This window comes from Salvelinus sp. IW2-2015, linkage group LG11 (genome assembly GCF_002910315.2).
Source record: "Salvelinus sp. IW2-2015 linkage group LG11, ASM291031v2, whole genome shotgun sequence".
In the NCBI taxonomy this organism is placed as follows: Eukaryota; Metazoa; Chordata; class Actinopteri; order Salmoniformes; family Salmonidae; genus Salvelinus; species Salvelinus sp. IW2-2015.
Window position 1 is genome coordinate 7,229,584 of NC_036851.1, and position 22,887 is coordinate 7,252,470.

The window sequence follows — 22,887 nt, forward strand, 5'->3', positions numbered from 1 at the left end:
TAAAMCCCAGCTCTGGAGTGTACAGCTTAAAGTGGTCCTATGGACATATACTCTAATCTCTGCTSTGGAGCTTTGCAACTCCTTCAGGGTTATCTTTGGTCTCTTTGTTGCCTCTCTGATTAATGCCCTCCTTGCCTGGTCCATGAGTTTGTGTGCGYCCCTCTCTTGGCAGGTTTGTTGTGGTGCCATATTCTTAAAACATTTTAATAATGGATTTAATGGTGCTCCGTGGYATGTTCAAAGTTTCTGATATTTTTTTATAACCCAACCTTMATCTGTACTTCTTTACAACTTTGTCCCTGARCTGTTTGGAGAGCTCCTTGGTCTTCATGGTGCTGCTTGCTTGGTGGTGCCCCTTGCTTAGTGGTGTTGCAGACTATGGGGCCTTTCAGAACTGGTGTATATATACTGAGATCATGTGACACTTAGATTGCACACAGMTGGACTTTATTTAACTAATTATGCGACTTCTGAAGGTAATTGGTTGCACCAGATCTTATTTAGGGGCTTCATAGCAAAGGGGGTGAATACATATGCACGCACCACTTTTCCGTAAAAGAAATAATATATTTTTTAAACAAGTAATTTCTTTCATTTGACTTCCCCAATTTGGACTATTTTGTGTATGTCCATTACATGATATCCAAATAAAAATATATTTAAATGACATGTTCTAATGCAACAAAATAGGAAAAACGCCAACGCCGGTGAATACTTTTGCAAGGCGCTGTAGAACAAACGTCCCTTATGCAGCATTTAAGTACATTATATGTCGCTTATGCAAAGCATTACTTGTTTCTTATACAGCATATTACTTATACTTCGCTTATGAGAAATAAGACTTATATGTTGTATATTTGACAACTTATTTATGATTCACATATATGACATCAACCAACATAAACGTCACTGGACATTGACAAACAGAACGTTTTAGTAAAAATTGTTTTAGTTTACTAATGTGATTTCTCTGAGAAGAAGACCTTACACTCCTCATATTGGAATTGATTGGCTCCTCTGCAGTGGTCTAACTAAACATTTATCTTCTAGCTAATTGTGAGAGGCAGTCAGTGCATGAAGGCCTATACGCTAAACTAATGGAGAGTAATGCATTTTGCTCGATGCCTTCTGGCCCTCTGCCACGACTTCCATTAAAAGGTCTTACTCTTTTTAAGTGGGTCAAACAGAACTGGCTTAGTTGCGTACTGTACTTTGCTGACTTACTTTACACACTGAGTTCCTAACATTTCAGATTGACAAGGAACTGGTAGTGTGACTGTGGACCTGGCATTGTGAGYGTATACAGTGTCCAGTTGATGGTGATTAAATAGGGAATAGGGTGCCATTTGGGAAACAGCCATAGGCATAGAAAAACTTCCAAACATTACCACCTGTCTGTCTGTCTTTCTGTCTGTCTGTCTATCCTTCTCATCAGCCCTCTTCATACCTGAGTAACCATAGGTCATACAGCTCACAAAACCAATGACAGTCTTAAGTATCAGGCTCCCGAGTAGCGCAGCGGTCTAAGGCAATGCATATCAGTGCCTTAGAATTTGTTCTTAAAAACCTCTTAGGGATCCCCTATGGCTAGAATCCCYTTAACGGGATCGATTTGACAACATCCGATAAATTGCAGAGCGCGAAATTCAAAAATACTACATTCGTAATATTAAACATTCATGACGATACAAGTGTCTTACATAATTTAAAAGATAAACTTCTTGTTAATCCAGCCGCTTTGTCAGATTTCAAAAAGGCTTTACGACGACAGCATACCATGCGATTATCTGAGTACAGCGCACCGCATACAAAAGCATGTAAAAAATATTTTCCAACCAAACAGATGCATCACCAAAAGTCAGAAATAGCGATAAAATAAATTGCTTACCTTTGAAGATCTTCGTCTTTTTGCAATCCCAAAGGTCTCAGTTACACAATGAATGGTTGTTCTGTTCGATAAAGTCCTTCTTCATATACCAAAAATGTCTGTTTATTTGTTGCATTTGATTCAGAAATACACTGGTTCCAACTCGCACAACATGCCTACAAAGGATCTAATAAGTTACCTGTAAACTTGGTCCAAACATTTCAAACAACGTTTCTAATCAAACCTCAGGTACCCTAAAATGTAAATAATCTATCAAATTTAAGACGGGATAAACAGTTTCCAATACCAGAGAAAAACAACACAGAGTGAGCTCTCATTCACGCGCACCAAAAGACTAGAGTCCACCTGAGTGACACTTAGAAAGAATACGACTTAACATTGAACAATTTCTAAAGTCTGTTGACATTTAGTGGAAGCCATAGGAACTGCAATCTGGGTCCTAATAATTCAGGTTTCCCATAGAAAAGCATTGGAGAATCCAATGATCTCAAAAAAATAATTTCATGGATGGATTGTCCTCGGGGTTTCACCTCCCAAATCAGTTCTGTTATACTCACAGACATATGCATATCCTAGCTTCTGGAGTAACAGGCAGTTTACTTTGGGCACCTCAGTCATCCAAACTTCCTAATACTGCCCCCTAGCCTTAAGAAGTTTTTAACTGACTTGCCTGGTAAAATAAAAAGTAGATAATTGTAAGACTTTTTCCCCCCAAACAAAGGACCCACTTAACCCTTTAATTAAGGATCCACCCCCTTTTTTTAAATGTTTGCCTAAAATGACATACTCAAATCTAACTACCTTTAGCTCAGGACCTGAAGCAAGGATATGCATATTCTTGATACAATTTGAAAGGAAACACTTTGAAGTTTTTGGAAATGTGAAAGGAATGTAGGAGAATATAACACATTAGATCTGGTAAAAGATAATACAAAATAAAAACGTTTTTTGTACCATCATCTTTGAAATGCAAGAGAAAGGCCATAATGAATTTATCTAGCCCAGGCAGAATTTTGACTTTGGCCACTAGATGGCAGCACTGTAGGTGCAACGTTTTAGAGTGATCCAATGAACTATTGCATATCTGTTCAAAATGTTGTATCAAGACTGCCCAAATGTGCCTATTCATACATTTTCAATTGTGTACTCTCCTCAAACAATAGCATGGTATTCTTTCACTGTTATAGCTACTGTAAATTGGACAGTGCAGTTAGATTAACAAGAATGTAAGCTTTCTGCCCATGTCAGATATGTCTATGTCCTGGGATTTTTTTTGTTTCTTACAACCTCATGCTAATCACATTAGCCTACGTTAGCTCAACCGTCCCAAGGACGGGACACGGATCCTGAAGAAGTTTTTAAAGTGGACTCTTATTTTTGATATGGTACCGCAGCTGATGGAATAACAATCTGCAATTATTTAGTGCCAGATTGATGAGCATTGCAAATACATATTTTAAAGACCAAATTGAATATGGGTGCAATGATTGCCTCGTAGCAGTCACACTAGTGTGGCCTTGAATTAACACTTGCTTGACAAGGCTATCAATGTAGAAATTGAGTACCAGCAAAAGGATGTTATTTCCTTTCTAGATTTTTAACTCCAAAAACCATCACAGCATGGAGGCTAATCYCTACCTGCGTGTAATAATCACCCACTGTTAGGATCWACACGATAGAAATTCAATACACCCATAAAATGTAATTTGACAATGMTCAAAGACATGTAGGTCTGTCTACCTGATACTGCATTGCTGTATTATTTCTCATTTWATTTTTTTGAACAAAAACCTGGTTAAATAATGGACAGAACACATWTAAAAACTCTTTATATGATTTGGATCCACTTTTCTATGAAGCAAAAGATGATACTGGGGTTGGTAACCAATGCTATAACGTATTGCATTTCTCAGATACCTAACTTGGTTCTCTCTCTGCTCTACAGATCAGGAGCGGATAGGGAAGAACTCCAACTACGAACAAGAGGGGAAGGTGCAGTTTGTGATCGATGCAGTCTATTCCATGGCCCACGCGCTGCACAACATGCACAGGGAGCTCTGTCCAGGGAAGGTGGGCCTTTGCTCTAGGATGGATCCCATCAACGGCACTCTGCTGCTCAAACACATCCGGATGCTTAACTTTGCAGGTCAGCCACTTACTTGGTGCACACACCCACATCCACAGGCTCGTATGTACACACACGCAAATAGGACATCCAGACATGCATGCACAAACACAAGCACGCACTATGTAAAGCAATAATTTCATCAGATTGTGGTGTGTTTTTCTATGATTATTTCATAAAGTGAGATTATTTACATGATGTGAAATATTTACCCGAGGTTGAAGACATATATCTAAACGGAGAGGAGGCGAGGAAGAGACTAAAAACCTAACGTAAAAACCTTGTTTTCGGATTCCTTCCAAATAACAAAATGTCAAGWGAGGGCCTCTTGAACACATAGAGGAAATATCTTTCTGGGTATTACAGAGATTAGTTTCAAATCGATTAAATGGAGAGACAAAAATGCTGCTCTCTGGAGAGCACAGAAAAACCCTTGAAGGGGGGCAGCCCCTTGAAATAGATCATCCTAGTGAAACATATTTAATAAATGTTTGGCAAAAAAAAACACTTATGGGGGCTGTTGATTTACGTTTATTACAAAATACCCCATTGTACTGTATATGTGAGAAACATCTATCACCTAAGGGGAGATAAATCAAAACAGCAACTGCATGTGTTTGCTAGACTTATTTGAAGACACCATCTAGGGAAACGACACTAACTACACTAACAACTAGACCAATCTGGATGGAGATGCTGTGCCACACAAGTGGGTTGCTTCTGGYTTACACGCAACTTCATCCTGTTGCATCATCAGCAGCACACGTCAGTATGTTTAACATGGCCTCGTACAACCAACCACCTYGGCGATGGGGATAGCACACTGGGGGGCAATTTCTAAAAACAATATTTATCTTCTTCTCATCAGATAAGTATTTACAACCAAAACACACAAAAAAAAAACGTTTTGTCTGTTTGTTGAATTTGTGTTCGGTTTTCGGGGTCTCCGTTGAAATGTCTGAGTTTTAACCGTAGAGCTTTCATACAGGGTCTAATGTGTCACTCCTTTTWAACAATGTCATGTTTTAAGCATCCAGCATCAAGTACAAACGACAAAAAGGATCAAACGACAACAGCCTCCCAAGCAAAGCATCGTGGCAATGTAATTACTCATAGTGTGGCGGCCATATCTCTGGRGGGCCGACAATCATCAACAATCTTATCTAGGAATATCGGTGGACTTCCACTCTGGACTATRTATATACAGTTMAAGTCYAAAGTTTACATACACCTTAGCCAAAAACATTTAAACTCAGTTTTTCACAATTCCTGACATTTAWTCCTAATAAATACTCCCTGTTTTGGGTCAGTTAGGATTGGCACTTTATTTTAAGAATGTGAAATGTCAGAATAATAGTAGAGAATTATTTATTTCAGCTTTTATTTCTTTCATCACATTCCCAGTGGGTCAGAAGTTTACATGCACTCAATTAGTATTTGGTAGCATTGCCTTTAAATTGTTTAACTTGGGTCAAACGTTTCAGGTAGCCTTCCACAAGCTTCCCACATTAAGTTGGGTGAATTTCGGCCCATTCCTCCTGACAGAGCTGGTGTAACTGAGTCAGGTTTGTAGGCCTCCTTGCTCGCACACACATTTTCTATGGGATTGTGGTCATGGCCACTCCAATACCTTGACTTCGTTGTCCTTAAGCCATTTTGCCACAACTTTGTAAGTATGCTTGGGGTCATTGTCCATTTGGAAGACCCATTTGCGACCAAGTTTTAACTTCCTTACTGATGTCTTGAGATGTTGCTTCAATATATCCACATAATTTTCCTACCTCATGATGCCATCTATTTTGTGAAGTTACTAGTCCAACATTCWAACTACTAGGCTAACTGCCGCCTGTCGCCTGTCATTTAGCCTATCAGAAGCTTCTAAAGCCATGACATACCTTTCTGGAATTTCCCAAGCTGTTTAAAGGCACATTCAACTTTGTGTATGCAAACTTCTGACCCACCGGAATTGTGATAAAGTGAAATAATCTGTCTGTAAACAATTGTTGGAAAGATTACTTGTGTCATGCACAAAGTAGATGTCCTAACCGACTTGCCAAAACGATAGTTTGTTAACAAGAAATTTGTGGAGTGGTTGAAAAACGAGTTTTAATGACTCCAACCTATGTGTATGTCAACATTCGACTTCAACTGTATCTCAACACACACAGTAGGAGAGAGAACTCCTCTTTTCTCAAGTGTGAGGATGTTTATCCTTCTGTCATTTCAATAAGTAGGTTCTAAGTAGGCTCTTTTGATGTCTTGCTGTTATTATTCTTTCTAGAAACTCCCACTTATCAAATGTCTCATTTTGGCTCACTCAGTAGCCAAGGCAGAGGAATCAAAGTTTCCAACCTCACTCTAGCCCCTGGTCCCAACCCCTCCTAGCACCTCCTCCCATCTCGTGCCTACCTCTCCCTTTTCATGCTCTAAAGACTAGCTTGACATTTCAACGGGCTGCGATTGAATGTAGCTTCCTATCATTGTTCTGCATCTGAGAAACATTTGTATGTTTTTGTATTTTTTTTATTTGTACCTCTACTGCAGACAGAATGCAGTGGGCCTTTCGACTGTCAGTCTCCACAGACACTGCAGTAATGACTATGGAACAATYACAAAGCACTGTGTGCTTCTTTTTCCCTCTTCTCAGGGAAGTGCACAATTCTTTTTTAGCTTGTTTCGGTTTACCCAATTGCTGGGTTGCAGGAGTTGGGTCACTTAGTTGGGTTGTTTCTTTAAAAACTGCTGGGTTATTGGTGCTGGGTTATTGAGATCAGAACACTGGAGGCATAGTTTAGTAGGGGCACGGCTTTTCAGACAGTTGTTTTTAGCTACCCATGAGAGTAAATGCCATTCCTGTTCATCTGTTCTGTTGTTATCACATGTTAAGGTTGAACATTTACATTTTTGTATCTTCAATAACACTTACAGAAGTTTATTAGTTCCATAAAAGCCAATGTAAATCTCATTGTTGGGGTGCAGTAAGGTGGTATACCTTATTATAATAAATAATCATYATGCTATTTAAGTTGCATTTGCAGTATACAAACTTAACATCATGAACAACAATGGCATTTGTGCTCACGGGTGGCCAAGAAGATCTAGCTGAAAGACATGCCCCTAAGAAGCCAGATGTCTCGAAAATAACCTAAGGATTATATTAAAAAAGACCCAGGTGCTAAATCAACCCAGCATTAGATTAAAAAATACCCAAATGATGGTTAAATTAGCCCATGTTTGGGTAATCCCAACAACCCAATTTGTTGTGTTATTCACGCAACCCAACTGGCTGGGTCAAAAATAACCCAACGTGTTCTGTCCATTATTTAACCAGGTTTTTGTTTTTTTCCTTTGAATTTAGACAAGAGGTGAGGGGAGTTCATTACCAATTAGTGATCTTAATTCATCAAGTACGAAGGAGGAGTGAAAACCCGCTGCCACTCGGTCCTCTGTGGAATGACTTTGACACCTGTGCCTTAGAACCAATGCCAATATGGGCCACTTTCTTCTTTAGATTTTTAGGTTAAATGAATCACTAAACTTTTTTTAAGCCCATGTTTTATCATTATTATTTATAAAAAGATCTGCCAGCGGTATTTTGCGGAGTAAGCACACTGACTGGACCAGGCTCCTATGTCCCTAGTAAGTTGTTCCTTCAAAGGTGCACCACAGAGCAAAGATATGCAAGGCAGGACATGCAAATAGTATCGTCAGTGGAGAACGAGAGTGTCGAGTGACGCACACAGCATTTMATTTGATTTGAGCTTCCAGTGATGGACAGGACTCACATGAGGTATGTTTGTGAATTAATTTGATCAAGCTATGTAGCCGATTTGAGTCCTTTTTGATGAATAAATAAAACCATTTTTTTTTCTTGTTTCTCTGTAATAATTGCCACCTAGCAATTTATGAAGRTGGCTTTAGCTATCCATCTCTCAACTCATAACTAGCTACAAAGCCATTTAAGGCTATCAATCAAGTTAGAGTACCTTGTCTAACTATCATAGCTGGCATGCCTGCTGGCAAGGTTGCTAGACTTTAGGAGCGACTAAAATTGCTTTAATACTTGTTATGATACTTTATACCACAGCATTGTTGAATACTCGTTTCTGATTGGCTAGATGGGCATTCTAGAATGGACATTAAAAACAGACAGTTGGAAAATATATTGGGACACGTTGCAATAATGATGCAATATGCGCCGACACATGCAGACCGTACTTGCTACAAATTTACAGAAAGCTAAACCAACAGCTACACAATCTGAAATTGGATACATTATAAACGCAGGTCCAATGAGGAAGAAATATAGCTAGCTAGCTTGKATTGATTTTTGCAGAGACATATRTTTTTGGAGCARCTGATGACCTAAAGTGGTGAGTGATGAACATGSATTTATCTTGTCCCCTCAGCCGCTAAAGCTGTCAAATCCTCCCACATATTTCCAGTTTGACCAGCTGTTTTCAGCAACTGATATTTTAGAATTTGCTTGTCATATTGGCAGGTTTGCTAGCAACAAACTATTTAGTTAGCTTCTAACCTAGTGTTTGATATACAATGCGATCTCCTCGTAATTAACAGTCAGTGTTGTTGAGTGTCCTGATGAGAAGACAAYCTATTATAGCTATGCCAGGCAAAATTGTACATAATCAGGTCATTGTTATGGATGTATTCAAATGAATGTCAATAGAAAATTGCTACTTTGCTGTTATTTTGGCTGCAGAGGTCGTGACTGTGTTAGCRGTAGCTATCTGGCTAGCTAGCAAGCAAGGGATAAGAACGATGCCAGCGAGCATGGCAACTGAACATAAAGAATGAATGAGTCCATAAATATCAAACTAATCGAATGWGTTTGAGMTTATTTWATTTTTACAGGGACAGTGCACATTAATCAACGTTGCAGTAAAAGTGCCGGTTTTAGCCACCCGGCTAATTTTTAACCGRAGTCCCTGGGCAGGTAATTAAAAACAATTAAAATAACAATACAGGCAAACAATGATCAGTCAGCACATGCAGAGCAACATAGGAGAAGCAACARGTAGCACACAGARYGAGCAATAGCACAAAWAGCAACAACAACAAAAATACATAAAAGCAACAAACAGTGTCTCCACACCTCACAAACTGCAGACAATGGATAACATGGAAAGTGGCAATACACATCTATGGATTATTTTCACAAGTCTGATTGTCCTTTTGCAATGTCTATATGTTTTTTTGTGAAGGTGTGATAGGTGGTGCAGTTGTGTGTGTCTGATGGCAGTGTGTTCCAGACATGGGAAGCTCTCACAGAGAAAGCAGATTGACTGACTAAAGGTGTTTTTCCTTAAGGCAGAGTCACCTCTCATGGCTTGGATATGMGTTTTCTGTTTGACAAAAGTACTAAGTGGAGGGGAAGCTAGGCCATTTAGGATCTTAAATACAAGATATGCGTCGGTCTATTGCACAAGAGTTTCCCAACACAGGAGCTCATTTTTGAGGATGTAACAGTGATGATGGCTATTGAGCCTGTTTGTAGACAGACTGAATGGGTTTTAATGTTATACAGCAAGCTTGGGACCAACTAGTCAAGCAGTATGTTGTGGGTGAGTATAATAGCATTGAAGAACAGTTTTTCTGCCTCTGTTGTCAAACAGTTCAGAATGTATCGGAAATGAGCTCGTGTCACGAACCGGCTCGAAGACCGTAACAAAAAAGAGACAACGTAGAGATCAAGGAATAGCAAAAATATATTTGTTAACTGAAGTAACCTGTATACAATTAACAATGGTGTCAGTAATCAGTAGTGTAAGTGAGTAGTTGCGMGCATAGGTGTGATAATGAGGGGTGTTGAATGGTGCCAAAGCAAACAAACAAACAAAACGGTCACAAAAATGCCACAACCAAAATCCAACAGTGTGTCTGCATGGAGAGAGTCTCCTCCATGYATGGGGGAAAGGTGTATTTATRCCGGGACCCCTCCGGGCCCAGGTGTGTCCCATTTTGCTGACAACCCTCCCTGCTCCGCCCAACAACATCCTATTAAGGAAAACAAGAGCAAAGAGAGAGAATTTGTCAGAGTGGGTCGTCACACTAGGTTGAATTTGATTATTCTAGGTACCTTTTTTCACCTGCTTTTTAAAAGAGAGGTTGGAATCAAGTCTGATGCCAAGGTACTTAAAAACAGATACCAACTGGTGCGATTGGGTTGTACGGAACATCAGCGTTTATCCCTTACATGTGGCAGTTCTACTAKACTCCTAAGGCATGAAAGTTCTTAAAGAATCAATGTGCATCATTAATTAAAATGACAATGGAACATGTAAAGAGGAATGCTTAGATGATAATGGATCTATATTGCAATAAAAATCTGTTTCAGGTGATTTAAAAAATAAAAATGTTCTAGGGCGGCCAGCCCRGATCCAGACCCAGCCTCTCTCCCCTGTCCATCCTCACGTATTTTGTACCCTCTCGAAAATAATAGGTGCTTGACGCCCCTTCAGAAGAGTCAGATTTGCTAGTTTTTCACAAGAAATTGAAGATCTAGCCTTCACGTCAGCCAATGACTTTACACTAAAGGTGTGATGATATTCAGTTCCCTAGTTCAGTTTCTTGGAGCGTTTGTGAGAATTTTACAAAATCTTTTCCTTTCACAACACCTGAAAATAACTGTTCCAGGATGCAATTTGCGATACGCACATTCTACATGACGTTAGCAAGCTAGCTTGTTTACAACGGGCAAAAGGTTCCATGCGACTCTCGCTGCTGCATCACAATACCTAGTACTCTGGTCCTGAAATGTATACCRGCTACTCACACAGGTCCAGYATTCGATTCAGCCAGGGTTCATTTGCGTAGAGCTCCAAGACAGGATTGTGTCAAGGCAGAGATCTGGGGAAGGGTACGAACACATTTCTGCAGCATTGAAGGCCCCCAAGAACACAGTTGCCTCCATCAMTCTTAAATTAAATAACTTTTGAACCACAAAGACMKTTCCTAGAGCTGGTCGTCCGGCCAAACTGAGCAATCGGGGAAGAAGGGCCTTGGTCAGGGAGGTGACCAAAAACCCGATGGTCAATCTGACAGAGCTCTAGAGCTCCTCTGTGGAGATAGGAAAACCTTCCAGAAGGACAACCATCTCTGCAGCACTCCACCAATCAGGCCTTTATGGTAGAGTGGCCAGACGGAGGCCACTCCACAGTAAAAGGCACATGACAGCCTGCTTGGTGTTTTCCAAAAGGCACCCAATGACTCTCAGACCAGGAGAAACAACATTCTCTGGCCTGAAGAAACCAAGATTGAAGGCCAAATATCACGTCCGGAGGAAACCTGGCACCATCCCATGATGCTGTGAAGCAAGGTGCTGACAGCATCATGCTGTGGAGGTGTTTTTCCTCGGCAGGGACTGGGAGACTTGTCAGGATCGACGCAAAGATGAACGGAGCAAAGTACAGAGAGCTCCCTGATGAAAACCTGCTCCAGTGCGCTAAAGACCTCAGACTGAGGCGAAGGTTCACCTTCCAACAGGACAACCACCCTAAGCACACAGTCAAAACAATGCAGGAGTGGCTTCGGGACAAGTCARTGAATGTCCTTGAGTGGCCCAGCCAGAGCCCGGACTTGAACCCGATCTAACATCTCTGTAKATAGCTGTGCAGCGACGCTCCCCATCCAACCTAACAAYGCTTGAGAGGATCTGCAGAGAAGAATGGGAGGAATTCCTCAAATACAGGTGTGCCTAGCATTTAGCGTCATACTGAAGAAGACTCAAGGGTGTAATTTCTGCCAAAGGTGCTTCAAAAAAGTACAGAGTAAAGSGTCTGAATACTTAAAGTATGTTAATGTGATATTTCCGTTAAAACATTTTAATACATTTGCAAAAATGTCTAAAAACCTGTTTTTGCTTTGTCATAATGATGTAGATTGAAGAGTTWAAAAAACAATTMAATCAATATTAGAATGAGGCTGTAATGTCATTTTTTGGGGGAAAAGTCAAGGGTCTGAATAGGCACTGTATACCCTTGAGTTATTCTGCATTTTGTTGTGTCACAGCCTGAATTCAAAATGTATTCAATTTATGTATTTATTTTTTCTCACCCATCTACACACAATATCCCATGACAATGTCAAAACAGGTACAATTTTTTGGGCAAATGTATTAAAAAATAAATACAGAATTATCTCATTGCATAAGTATTCATACCTGAATCATTACCTGTCAGAATCCCATTTTGCAGCGATTACAGCTGTGAGTCTTTCTGGGTAAGTCTCTAAGATCACCTGATGATACAATATTTGCCCATTATTCTTTTCAAAATTCTTTATGCTCTGTCAAATTGGTTGTTGATCATTGCTAGACAACCATTTTCAAGCGTTACCATAGATTTTCAAGCAGATTTAAGTTAAAACGAACTCGGCCACTCAGGAACAATCACMGTCTTCTTGTAAAGCAACTCTAGTGTAGATTTGGCCTTGTGTTTTGGGTTATCGTCCTGCTGAAAGGGGAATTCATCTACCACTGTCTGGTGGAAAGCAGACAAACAGGTTTTCCTCTAGGATTTTGCCTGTGCTTAGCTCTATTCCGTTTATTTTTTTAATACTGAAAYCTCCCCAGTCCTTAACGATTACAAGCATATCCATAACATGATGCAGCCACCACTATGCTTGAGATTGGTAGTCAGTTATGCGTTTGATTTAAAAATAATAATAATAATAATAATATCGGTCATATACACATGGTTAGCAGATGTTATTACAAATGTAGCAAACATTACTCCCAAACATAACTTTTTGTCACATGTGTTGTAATGTTGTTCATACAGTACATCCTCAGCTTTTTCCTAAAGAAAGCCATTAAACTCCCTGAGGGGTTTCCTTCCTCTCCGGCAACTGAGTTAGGAAGGACGCCTGTATCTTCGTAGTGACTGGGTGTATTGATACACCATCCAAAGTGTAATTAATACCTTCACCATGCTCAAAGGAATATTCAATTTCTGCTTTTTWWTTTTTTTTACCCATCTATCATTTGGAAAACATTGGAAAACCTCCCTGGTCTTTGTGGTTGAATCTGTCTTTAAAATGCACTGCTCGGCTGAGGGACCTTACAYATAATTGTATATGTGGGGTACAGCGATGAGGTAATTCAAAAATCATGTTAAACACMAGTATTGCACAGAGTGAGTCCATACAACTTATTACGTGACTTGTTAACCAAATGTTTACTTCTGAATATATTTAGGCATGCCATAACAAAGGGGTTGACTCAAGATATTTCAGCTTTTCACATTATATGGTATTGTGTGTAGGCCAGTGGCCCAAAAAATCTAAATGTAATCCATTTTAATTTCAGACTGTAACACAACAAAAAGTGAATAAAATCAAGGAGTGTGAATATTTTCTGAAAGCACTGTAAATTGTATATATTTTTAAATGTAATCTCAACTAGTTCCTACTTCATATTGTTTCTCAATTACATGTACACATACAAGATAGRAAATTACAGTAAATGCTGTATCATAAATTAATTAGTACAAAACATTTAGATGGTAATAGGTGTACTCTGAGGACATTAACCATGGTCCTCTTCTCACGAGTCTGGTCGCTGCGTATTACAACACAGCTGGAGAGCACTTGTACATAGACAAGTTTCATTTACTGAAATGGAGTAATCATGCAGACAGAAGGAAGGTGAGAGAGAGAGAGAGGGAAGGAAAGTGAGAGAGAGCGTATGGGAGAGAGCTTGCGAGAGAGCAGGAGAGCACAGTGTAGTGGAAGATGTGTGTATTTCTTTCTGCACTTGGGCCTGGTGATGTACATTTCATTAGGCATTCATGACTAGTGTGTTGTGGCGAGCTGCGCTGCCTTCTATCAACCAAGGTGTCGCACCTGCAAAGTCATGCAAAACAAGCACATGTTGGATTAATGATCATTACTCMAACCATAATCATCACCTTGTAAACTAGAAACAGCAGTCAGTGGACCGAATAGGACCGAGTTACAGTTTACTGCATGATCACTCCATCCCTCTAGTGTAGCCTTCTGTGTGCTTGTCTGTACGCGCACCAGCGGAGGTCGCTAAGGGCCTCGTTAGGTTTCATGGTCATAGAATTACTTAATCAGAGAATTAATAATGAGTTTGAAAATATGGAAAATAGAGAGTGAATGGAAAAGTACTGTAATTTAACACGGAGCACACATGAGCACATGGCAGTGCTGATGTGAAACATTAAGGAAAGAGAGACAGGGATAGGACACAATGTTTTGTTCTTTGAATTCCAAGGTTTAGTTTGTAACAAACAGAATCCCCCATTTAAATATTTTCTTACCCTTTGCACGGAATACCTTTGGGGCATTGTGAACATGACAATCACACAAGATTCACATACCTCTATCAAGTTGAATCAGCTTATCGTGTCTGTCGAACCCGACATTTAACTCATGATTGTTGGTATATAGCCTACTGTATATTGTTTCTGCTCTCCAGGGAGACTCAACTATAGTATTCAGTCCAGTGACATACTATTCATGTACAGATTAATGAGAGGTTGAATCACGAGGGTCAAAGCAACTATAAAATAGCAGGAAAAATACCGTGATTAATGATTGCTGAACTTCTCTGCAGCTAATATCACAAATGGAGTGTGAGTGAGTCCACAGGCTAAGTATGTGGAAGTGTGAATGTGGGAACTGTTAGATGGGATCGGTCGGCTCAGCTCGGCTTGGCACCTGCACAAGAAATGACTCAGAGGAGAATGGACTGCATGAAGAGAAACACTAAACAATGTGCACATTGTGTGCATTCAATTACATTTCCATGACTGCAAATGGTTGCTTTTTGAAGATTGCTCTCAGGACCCTGTTTCTGTAGTCGGAAATATCCTTCAGGAAACTTCTGAAGAAAACTTATTGAAATGTTTTGCAGATTTTAAGTTTTCAGGTGTGGTGACTGAAAGAGGAGATATACAGTTGAAGTCGGAAGTTTACATACACCTTAGCCAAATACATTTAAACTCAGTTTTTCACAATTCCTGACATTTAATCAGAGTGAATATACACTGTCTTAGGTCAGTTAGGATCACCACTTTATTTTAAGAATGTGAAATGTCAGAATAATAGTAGAGTGATTTATTTCAGATTTTATTTCTTTCATCACATTCCCAGCGGGTCAGAAGTTTACATACACTCAATTAGTATTTGGTAGCATTGCCTTTAAATTGTTTAACCTGGGTCAAATGTGTCGGGTAGCCTTCCCAAGCTTCCCACAATAGGTTGGGTGAATGTTGACCTATTTCTCCTAACAAAGCTGGTGTAACTGGGTCAGGTTTGTAGGCCTCCTTGCTCGCACACGCTTTTTCAGTTCTGCCCACAAATTTTCTATAGGATTGAGGTCAGAGCTTTGTGATGGCCACTCCAAAACCTTGACTTCGTTGTCCTTAAGCCATTTTGCCACAACTTTATAAGTATGCTTGGGTCATTGTCCATTTGGAAGGCCCATTTGCGACCAGCTTTAACTTCCTGACTGATGTCTTGAGATGTTGCTTCAATATATCTACATAATTTTCTCTTCATGATGCCATCTATTTTGTGAAGTGTACCAGTCCCTCCTGCAGCAAAGCAGCCCCACAACATGATGCTGCAACCCCCGTGCTTCACGGTTGGGATGGTGTTCTTCGGCTTGCAAGCATACCCCTTTTTCCAAACATAACGATGGTCATTATGGCCAAACGGTTCTATTTTTGTTTCATCAGACCAGAGGACATTTCTCCAAAAAGTATGATCTTTGGTGCAGTTGCGCAGTTGCAAACTGTAGTCTGGCTTTTTTATGGCGGTTTTGGAGCAGTGGCTTCTTCCTTGCTTTCAGGTTAGGTCGACATAACTCGTATTACTGTGGATAAAGATACTTTTGTACCTGTTTCCTCCAGCATCTTCACTGGGTCTTTTGCAGCTGTTTTGGGATTGATTTGTACTTTTCGCATCAAAGTACATTCATCTCTAGGAGACAGAACACATCTCCTTCCTGAGCGGTATGACGGCTGCTTGGTCCCATGGTGTTTATACTTGCATACTATTGTTTGTACAGATGAACGTGGTACCTTCAGGCGTTTGGAAATAGCTGTACAGCAACGCTCTCATCCAACCTGACAGACCTTGAGAGGATTTGCAGAAAAGAATGTGAGAAACTCCTCAAATACAGGTGTGCCAAGCTTGTAGTGTCATACCCAAGACGACTCGAGGCTTTAATCACTGCCAAAGGTGCTTTAACAAAGTATTGAGTAAAGGTTCTGAATACTTATGTAAATGTCATATTTCAGTGTTTTATTAAAATAAAATGTGCAAACATTTCTAAAAACCTGTTTTTGTATGGTCATTATCGGGTTTTGTGTGTAGATTGACGAGGGGGGAACAAACATTTAATCAATTTTAGAATAAGTAAGACTTTAATGTAACAAATTATGGATAAAGTCAATGGGTCTGAATACTTTCCGAATTCACTGTATGTGTTGGACATCGACTCGGTACTGGTACTCCCTGTATATAGCCATGTTATATTCTACTCCCTATGTATAGTCATGTTCTTTTTACTCTTTATTTTCATTAGTTTTTCACTATTTATTCCTGGTCACAATTTTTTATTATTATTCTATATATTTTTTATCTTATATTTAACTCTGCATTGTTGGAAAAGGACCCGTAAGTAAGCATGTCACTGTTAGTCTACACCAGTTGTTTACGAAGCATGTGACAAATACAATTTAATTTTCAGTTTAGTTTTACTTAATACATCACTTAACCGGGAACAACTCTACTCCCTCGTCATAAAATCACACCAAAACAATTTTAAGTGAAGTTCTGGAGAACACTGATAAAGCAAAGTACCATAAAATACATGAGAAGTTCTCTGAGCTGTAAGTCTGGACTGGCATGTTTCTGTCGTGCATCTGAAGGCCTGCCCCAGTGGCGATTTTAGCATGTCAATCTTGGTTGGACAAACTCAACAATTTTTTTTGCATGTCYGCAAAGCCACAACACAACACTAAACAATACATGAATTGCACTATAACGGTGATAAATGGTTCCCACAAACTTTTAGGGCCTACATAAAGCTGTCCCAACAGTGGAGCTTTCCTTTTAGCACAATGGAGTGAATCGTTAACACCGCTACACCTGGCTTATCAGTGGAGCCTCATCTGGCAGCGAAACAATTCATTCAGTCTCATTTACTACCTTTTAAAAACAATAGCTGATATGGCTGACTTGCTTAAATAAATATGGTCTCTACTAGGGTTGAATCGCGGGAACCCGGTTACCAAGATTTACTAAGATTTATCGCCCAAAACCACTGTGAGAAACCAGTAAATTTTAATGCATTACAGTATTTATATGAACATTATGATGTGAAATGGAACTGTTAAATTATATGCAATGTCTAATTCTGGCTTCTCTACGGCCTCTGCATAATGAACCAACGCTCAGGGGGGACAGACAGCCCATATCTGTATGGAGCGCAGTTCACAATGCATGTAGACCAATCATCTCATCATGGTCACTTTTGAAATGGACAGCAACAGAATACACAACATGGGCCGTTCTTACAGTATTKTCCCTGTACACCAAGTCAGAACTGTAGGATAAATAACGGGGGCATATAAGCAGACAATGAAAGATCTTACAATATTCAATGATGACATTTCTCTAAAACAGGCTATAGGCTACATGTGCACCATCAAGTCAAAACAGTAGGTTAAGTTCTGAGGGGGAGTGAGAACAAATTCTTTGGGTGAGAAACAGGGGTCCTTTGTCAGGACCCTGTKTWTCAAAGATAATTCGTAAAAATCMAAATAACTTCACAGATCTTCATTGTAAAGGGTTTAAACACMGTTTCCCATGCTTGTTCAATGAACCATAAACAATTAATGAACATGCACCTGTGGAACGGTCGTTAAGACACTAACAGCTTACAGACGGTAGGCAATTARGGTCACGGTTATGAAAATTTAGGACATTAAAGAGCGCTTTCTGCTGACTTTGAAAAACACCAAAAGAAAGATGCCCAGGGTCCCTGCTCATCTGTGTGAACGTGCCTTAGGCATGCTGCAAGGAGGCATGAGGACTGCAGATTTGGCCAGGGCAATAAATTGCAATGTCCGTACTGTGAGACGCCTAAGACAGCGCTACAGGGAGACAGGACGGACAGCTGATCGTGGCAGACAARGTGAAACAACATCTGCACAGGATCGGTACATCCGAACATCACACCTGTGGGACAGGTACAGGATGGCAACAACAACTGCCCGAGTTACACCAGGAACGCACAGTCCCTCCATCAGTGCTCAGGCTGTCTGCAATAGGCTGACAAYGGCTGGACTGAGAGCTTGTAGGCCTGTTGTAAGGCATGTCCTCCAGACATCACTGGCAACAACGTCACCTATGGGCACAAAAAACGATTTGCGTTTATCGTCGAAGGAATGAGCGTTACACCGAGGCCTGTACTCTGGAGRGGGATCGATTTGGAGGTGGAGGGTCCGTAATGGTCTTGGGCGGTGTGTCAGAGCATCATCGGACTGYGCTTGTTGTCATTGCATGCAGGCAATCAACGCTGTGCGTTACAGGGAAGACATCCTCCTCTCTCATGTGGTACCCTTCCTGCAGGCTCATCCTGACATGACCCTCCAGCATGCCAATGCCATCAGCCATACTACTTGTTCTGTGCGTGATTTCCTGCAAGACAGGAATGTCAGTGTTCTGCGCCATGGCCAGCGAAGAGCCCTGATCTCAATCACACTGAGCACGTCTGGGACCTGTTGGATCAGAGGGTGAGGGCTAGGGCCATTCCCCCCAGAAATGTCTGGGAACTTGCAGGTGCCTTGGTGGAAGAGTGGGGTAACATCTCACAGCAAGAACTGGCAAATCTGTTGCAGTCCATGAGGAGGAGATGCACTGCAGTACTTAATGCAGCTGGTGGCCACACCAGATACTGGCTGTTACTTTTGATTTTGACCCCCCCTTTGTTCAGGGACACATTATTCAATTTCTGTTAGGCACATGCCTGTGGAAATTGTTCAGTTTGTCTGTTGTTCAATCTTGTTATGTTCATACAATTATTTTCACATGTTAAGTTTGCTGAAAGTAAACTCAATTGACAGTGAGAGGACGTTTCTTTTTTTTCTGAGTTTAATAGCTTACAACAAAACATACATTCAGTATTACTTTCTTAGCTACAGTATACATATCCTGGCATGTTGCATAATTTGTGCAGCAGCATACAAGACATATTTTTGGARTCACAATTGTTGTGCTGTGCTCACTTGAACAGAAAGGGGGCGCGGCAGTCCTTCTTGTGGGAAAACTTTGTCATCAAAGTCTGGCATTCTCTGGATTCATGGTGCTTTCAAGACAACTGGAAATTTGGTGGAAAATTTGYTTGAATAATGACGTCAGTGATCTTCAGGTCGAAACGTCGATGCTCTATAAAGAGGCCTGATTTCTGAAGTCAGAGATTTCAGTTTTGACAGCATGGCCGACGTAGTCAACTTTTTCTGGTCCGTGACGTTGTGTGTGAATGTTTATCCTTTTAAGGTTGGAAAAGAGACCCTTTCAGACAGATTTTTTAAAATCCTTAATCCCAGACTTGGAACACATACCTCTCCACTGAATAGCAGGCAGGGGGAAGCAAAAATAGTGTTTCGCCACTGATTCCTATAAAACCACTCTGTACTTTAGCTGGCTGCCCCTCCAATACAGAAAGCACTGAGCTCGGCTGAAGCACCTGCATTTTGGAGCAGCCTTACTCAACAGAGTATGCTGCTTTATTAACTCAAGGATAACTGATAAGTGACACGAATGAATGCCAAAATGAAATGCAAAACATGTGGTGCTCAAAAAAGGCTCTGCCCCACCTGAACCTGAATGACGGGTCGCCACTGACCTGTCCCTACATCTGCATGAGCTTTAGCCAGCTTCTCTGACTATTGCTGTCATACCATGACAAGATTGCATGACAACAACATGCCTGCATGACAACGCTAGTCAGGAGTTGGCTAAGACTCATACAGATATGATGCCATGCATACTAGAAGGCATACAGTGAACGTACAGTCCGTTTTGAGAACAGCTTGGCTAAGAGATGACAATAAGCTTTGGGCCAACCTCAGAATGGAGCACTAAAAGACTATAAACTGTTAAATGTAATTACATCTGCAGTGGCAGACTGTGGTGCTGCATTAGTGTCTGAAAGGACCAATGTGGAGGTCAGGATCCATTTCCCTCTCACAGTGACAGCATGATACCCAGTGGCATGTCATGGGCTACGGCCTCAAAGCCTTAACAAGCCCCTTTAATACACAGTTCCAACTAGGCTGGGTGAAGAACTATATTCCTTAGTTTTCTTTTTTTTACGGAAAAATACTATGATTGAACTACTGGATACAAACGCAGATCAACACTTCAGCTGTGGAGAGTGCTTGTATAAACATATCTCCTTCAAACATAAAATCTGTTCTAATCCCTCTCATCTGTTCCTATAACTGTGAGATGTGGGCTGCATTGTCACTGAGGCACGGCTGAGTACACAATAGTGCCTTAATCCAGAGCGGCTGACTCATCGAGATGTGGATTAGGCTGCTGTATACGTTTTCCACCCTACGCTAAACAAAAAAAAAACAGTCATCAGCAGAAACCCAAACCGCCACGATCATCCACGCTTTTTCCCTTGTTCGTAAAATGGAACGCCGATTGTGCTTGGGGAGACGTAATGATAAGCTTGGGCATAACGAGAAATGCCAGCGCCTTATGCCTTTTATCAGTGGATGGCGGTTTGCTGGTGCATGTTCAAACTTGAGTTTTGAAGTGGAAGTTACTCCTCTGTATCCTCAGCAGAGAGCAGTGATGCTATACCTAATATATTCAAGGGGCATCTTAGGGAAATAAATGTTGTGTAGTTTTATTATCATAAAGTATCTCAGGAACAGAAATGTGGTTGTGTGGTTTTAATGTTTAATATTTAAAATGTCATATTTTGTCTAATGACGTTCTGTATTTTGTCATTCTGTATTATTTTTCATGTTTTGTGTGGACCCCAGAAAGAGTAGCTGCTGCTTTTGCAACAACTAATGGGGATCCTAATAAAATACCAAATATATTTATAATATCATAAAAAGGCTATCTAATAAATAAGTGTCTTATATCGGCTGAAAGCTTAAATTCTTGTTKATATAACTGCACTGTCCAATTTACAGTAGCTATTACTGTGAAAAAATGCCATGCTATTGTTTAAGGAGAGCTCCTAACAACAAAATACTTTTTTCACCATGATAGGTTTGATAAATTCACCTCTGAAGGTGAAATGTGTACTTACAATCTGAAATCTTGATGTGATTTATCAAACAAAGGGTCGCAGAGATAACATGAAGTGTCGTTTTGTTAGATAAAATCCTTTTTCATATCCTAAAAAGGTCCATATAGCATGCACGACTGATTTTGTATATCCACTCGTTCAATTTGCTAAGAAAGGAATCTGTGAAAATCTAACCCTAAACGTTGTTTCAACCAGTCAAATCACATTCATATGTGTTCATCAGAGATCCTAGAACGTAACCAGACTTCACTATATCATTAGGGGTGTAGTATATCCTATGGGACACCAAATTTGGTCAGAGCGACACCTTCATGGCACGCCAATGACGCGGGCAGTCTTCACTTGATCAACTCTAACTTTGTCAAAATAAGCACCAATCGGGGTCAAACAAAGCTAGCTAGATAGCCAATGAGCTGGGCTTTATGGGAGTATTGAAACCCTGTATCTGTCGCAGAATGTAGCTGCTAACCCTTTGCGACAGCATGCCTTTTCCTTTTGGACAAAAATTATAAGAATATTCAGAGTTATGAAGTTATGAAAACTGGTTGTTTTGCAAATGTTTAACTTATAATATGGCTACTAATACTGGAAAATCAAAGTCCAAGTATACAGATTTGACGATATTCTTGCAGAAAAAAAGTAATATGAATGCAAATGTTTCCACGATTTGTCCAAATGTGCCTGGGTGACTTCACACTAAATGTCATGTAGTTTGCTCATACTTCAAGTTTTCCGTCTTTGCACATTTGCACATTCACTGCACATATACTGCTGCCATCTTGTGTACACCATCGGAATTACAACCAGATTGATGGCTGGAAGTGTAACCTTTCTGTTGCATTTCAAAGATGGTGGTAGGAAGGAAAAAAACGGTAGTTTTTTTCTTTGTATTTTCTTCTGCCAGATCTATTGTGTTATATTCTCCTACATTCAATTCCCATTTCCACAAACGTCAAAGTGTTACCTTTCAGGCTCCGGACACGGGCACATCACGCACCGCTCCCGAGCATACTACTCGCCGATGTCCAGTCTCTTGACAACAAGGTAAATGAAATCCGAGCACGGGTAGCATTCCAGAGAGACATAAGAGACTGTAACGTTCTTTGCTTCACGGAAACATGGCTCACTCGAGACACGCTATCGGAGTCGGTACAGCCAGCTGGTTTCTTCACGCATCGCGCCGACAGAAACAAGCATCTTTCTGGTAAGAAGAAGGGCGGGGGGTATGCCTTATGATTAACGAGACGTGGTGTGATCATAACAACATACAGGAACTCAAGTCCTTCTGTTCACCTGACTTAGAATTCCTCACAATCAAATGTCGACTGCATTATCTACCAAGAGAATTCTCTTCGATTATCTCCCTGTTCACCCACGACTGCGTGGCAGCACGCCTCCAACTCAATCATCAAGTTTGCAGACGACACTACAGTGGTAGGCTTGATTACCAACAACGACGAGACGGCCTACAGGGAGGAGTGAGGGCCTCGGAGTTGGTGTCAGGAAAATAACTCACACTCAAATCAACAAAAACAAATGAGATGA

General features: G+C 40.5%; 1 protein-coding gene across 5 annotated transcripts in view; it reads left to right on the top strand.

Moving 5' to 3' along the window:
• LOC111969721 (metabotropic glutamate receptor 4) overlaps nucleotides 1–22,887 on the top strand; it is a 239,523-nt gene that overhangs the window by 187,022 nt on the left and 29,614 nt on the right. For all 5 annotated transcript variants that reach the window (XM_023995928.1, XM_023995929.1, XM_023995930.2 and 2 more), the window contains exon 6: nucleotides 3,834–4,034. In XM_023995928.1, coding sequence (XP_023851696.1) covers nucleotides 3,834–4,034 — 201 coding nt within the window. The remainder of the gene's footprint in view (nucleotides 1–3,833; nucleotides 4,035–22,887) is intronic.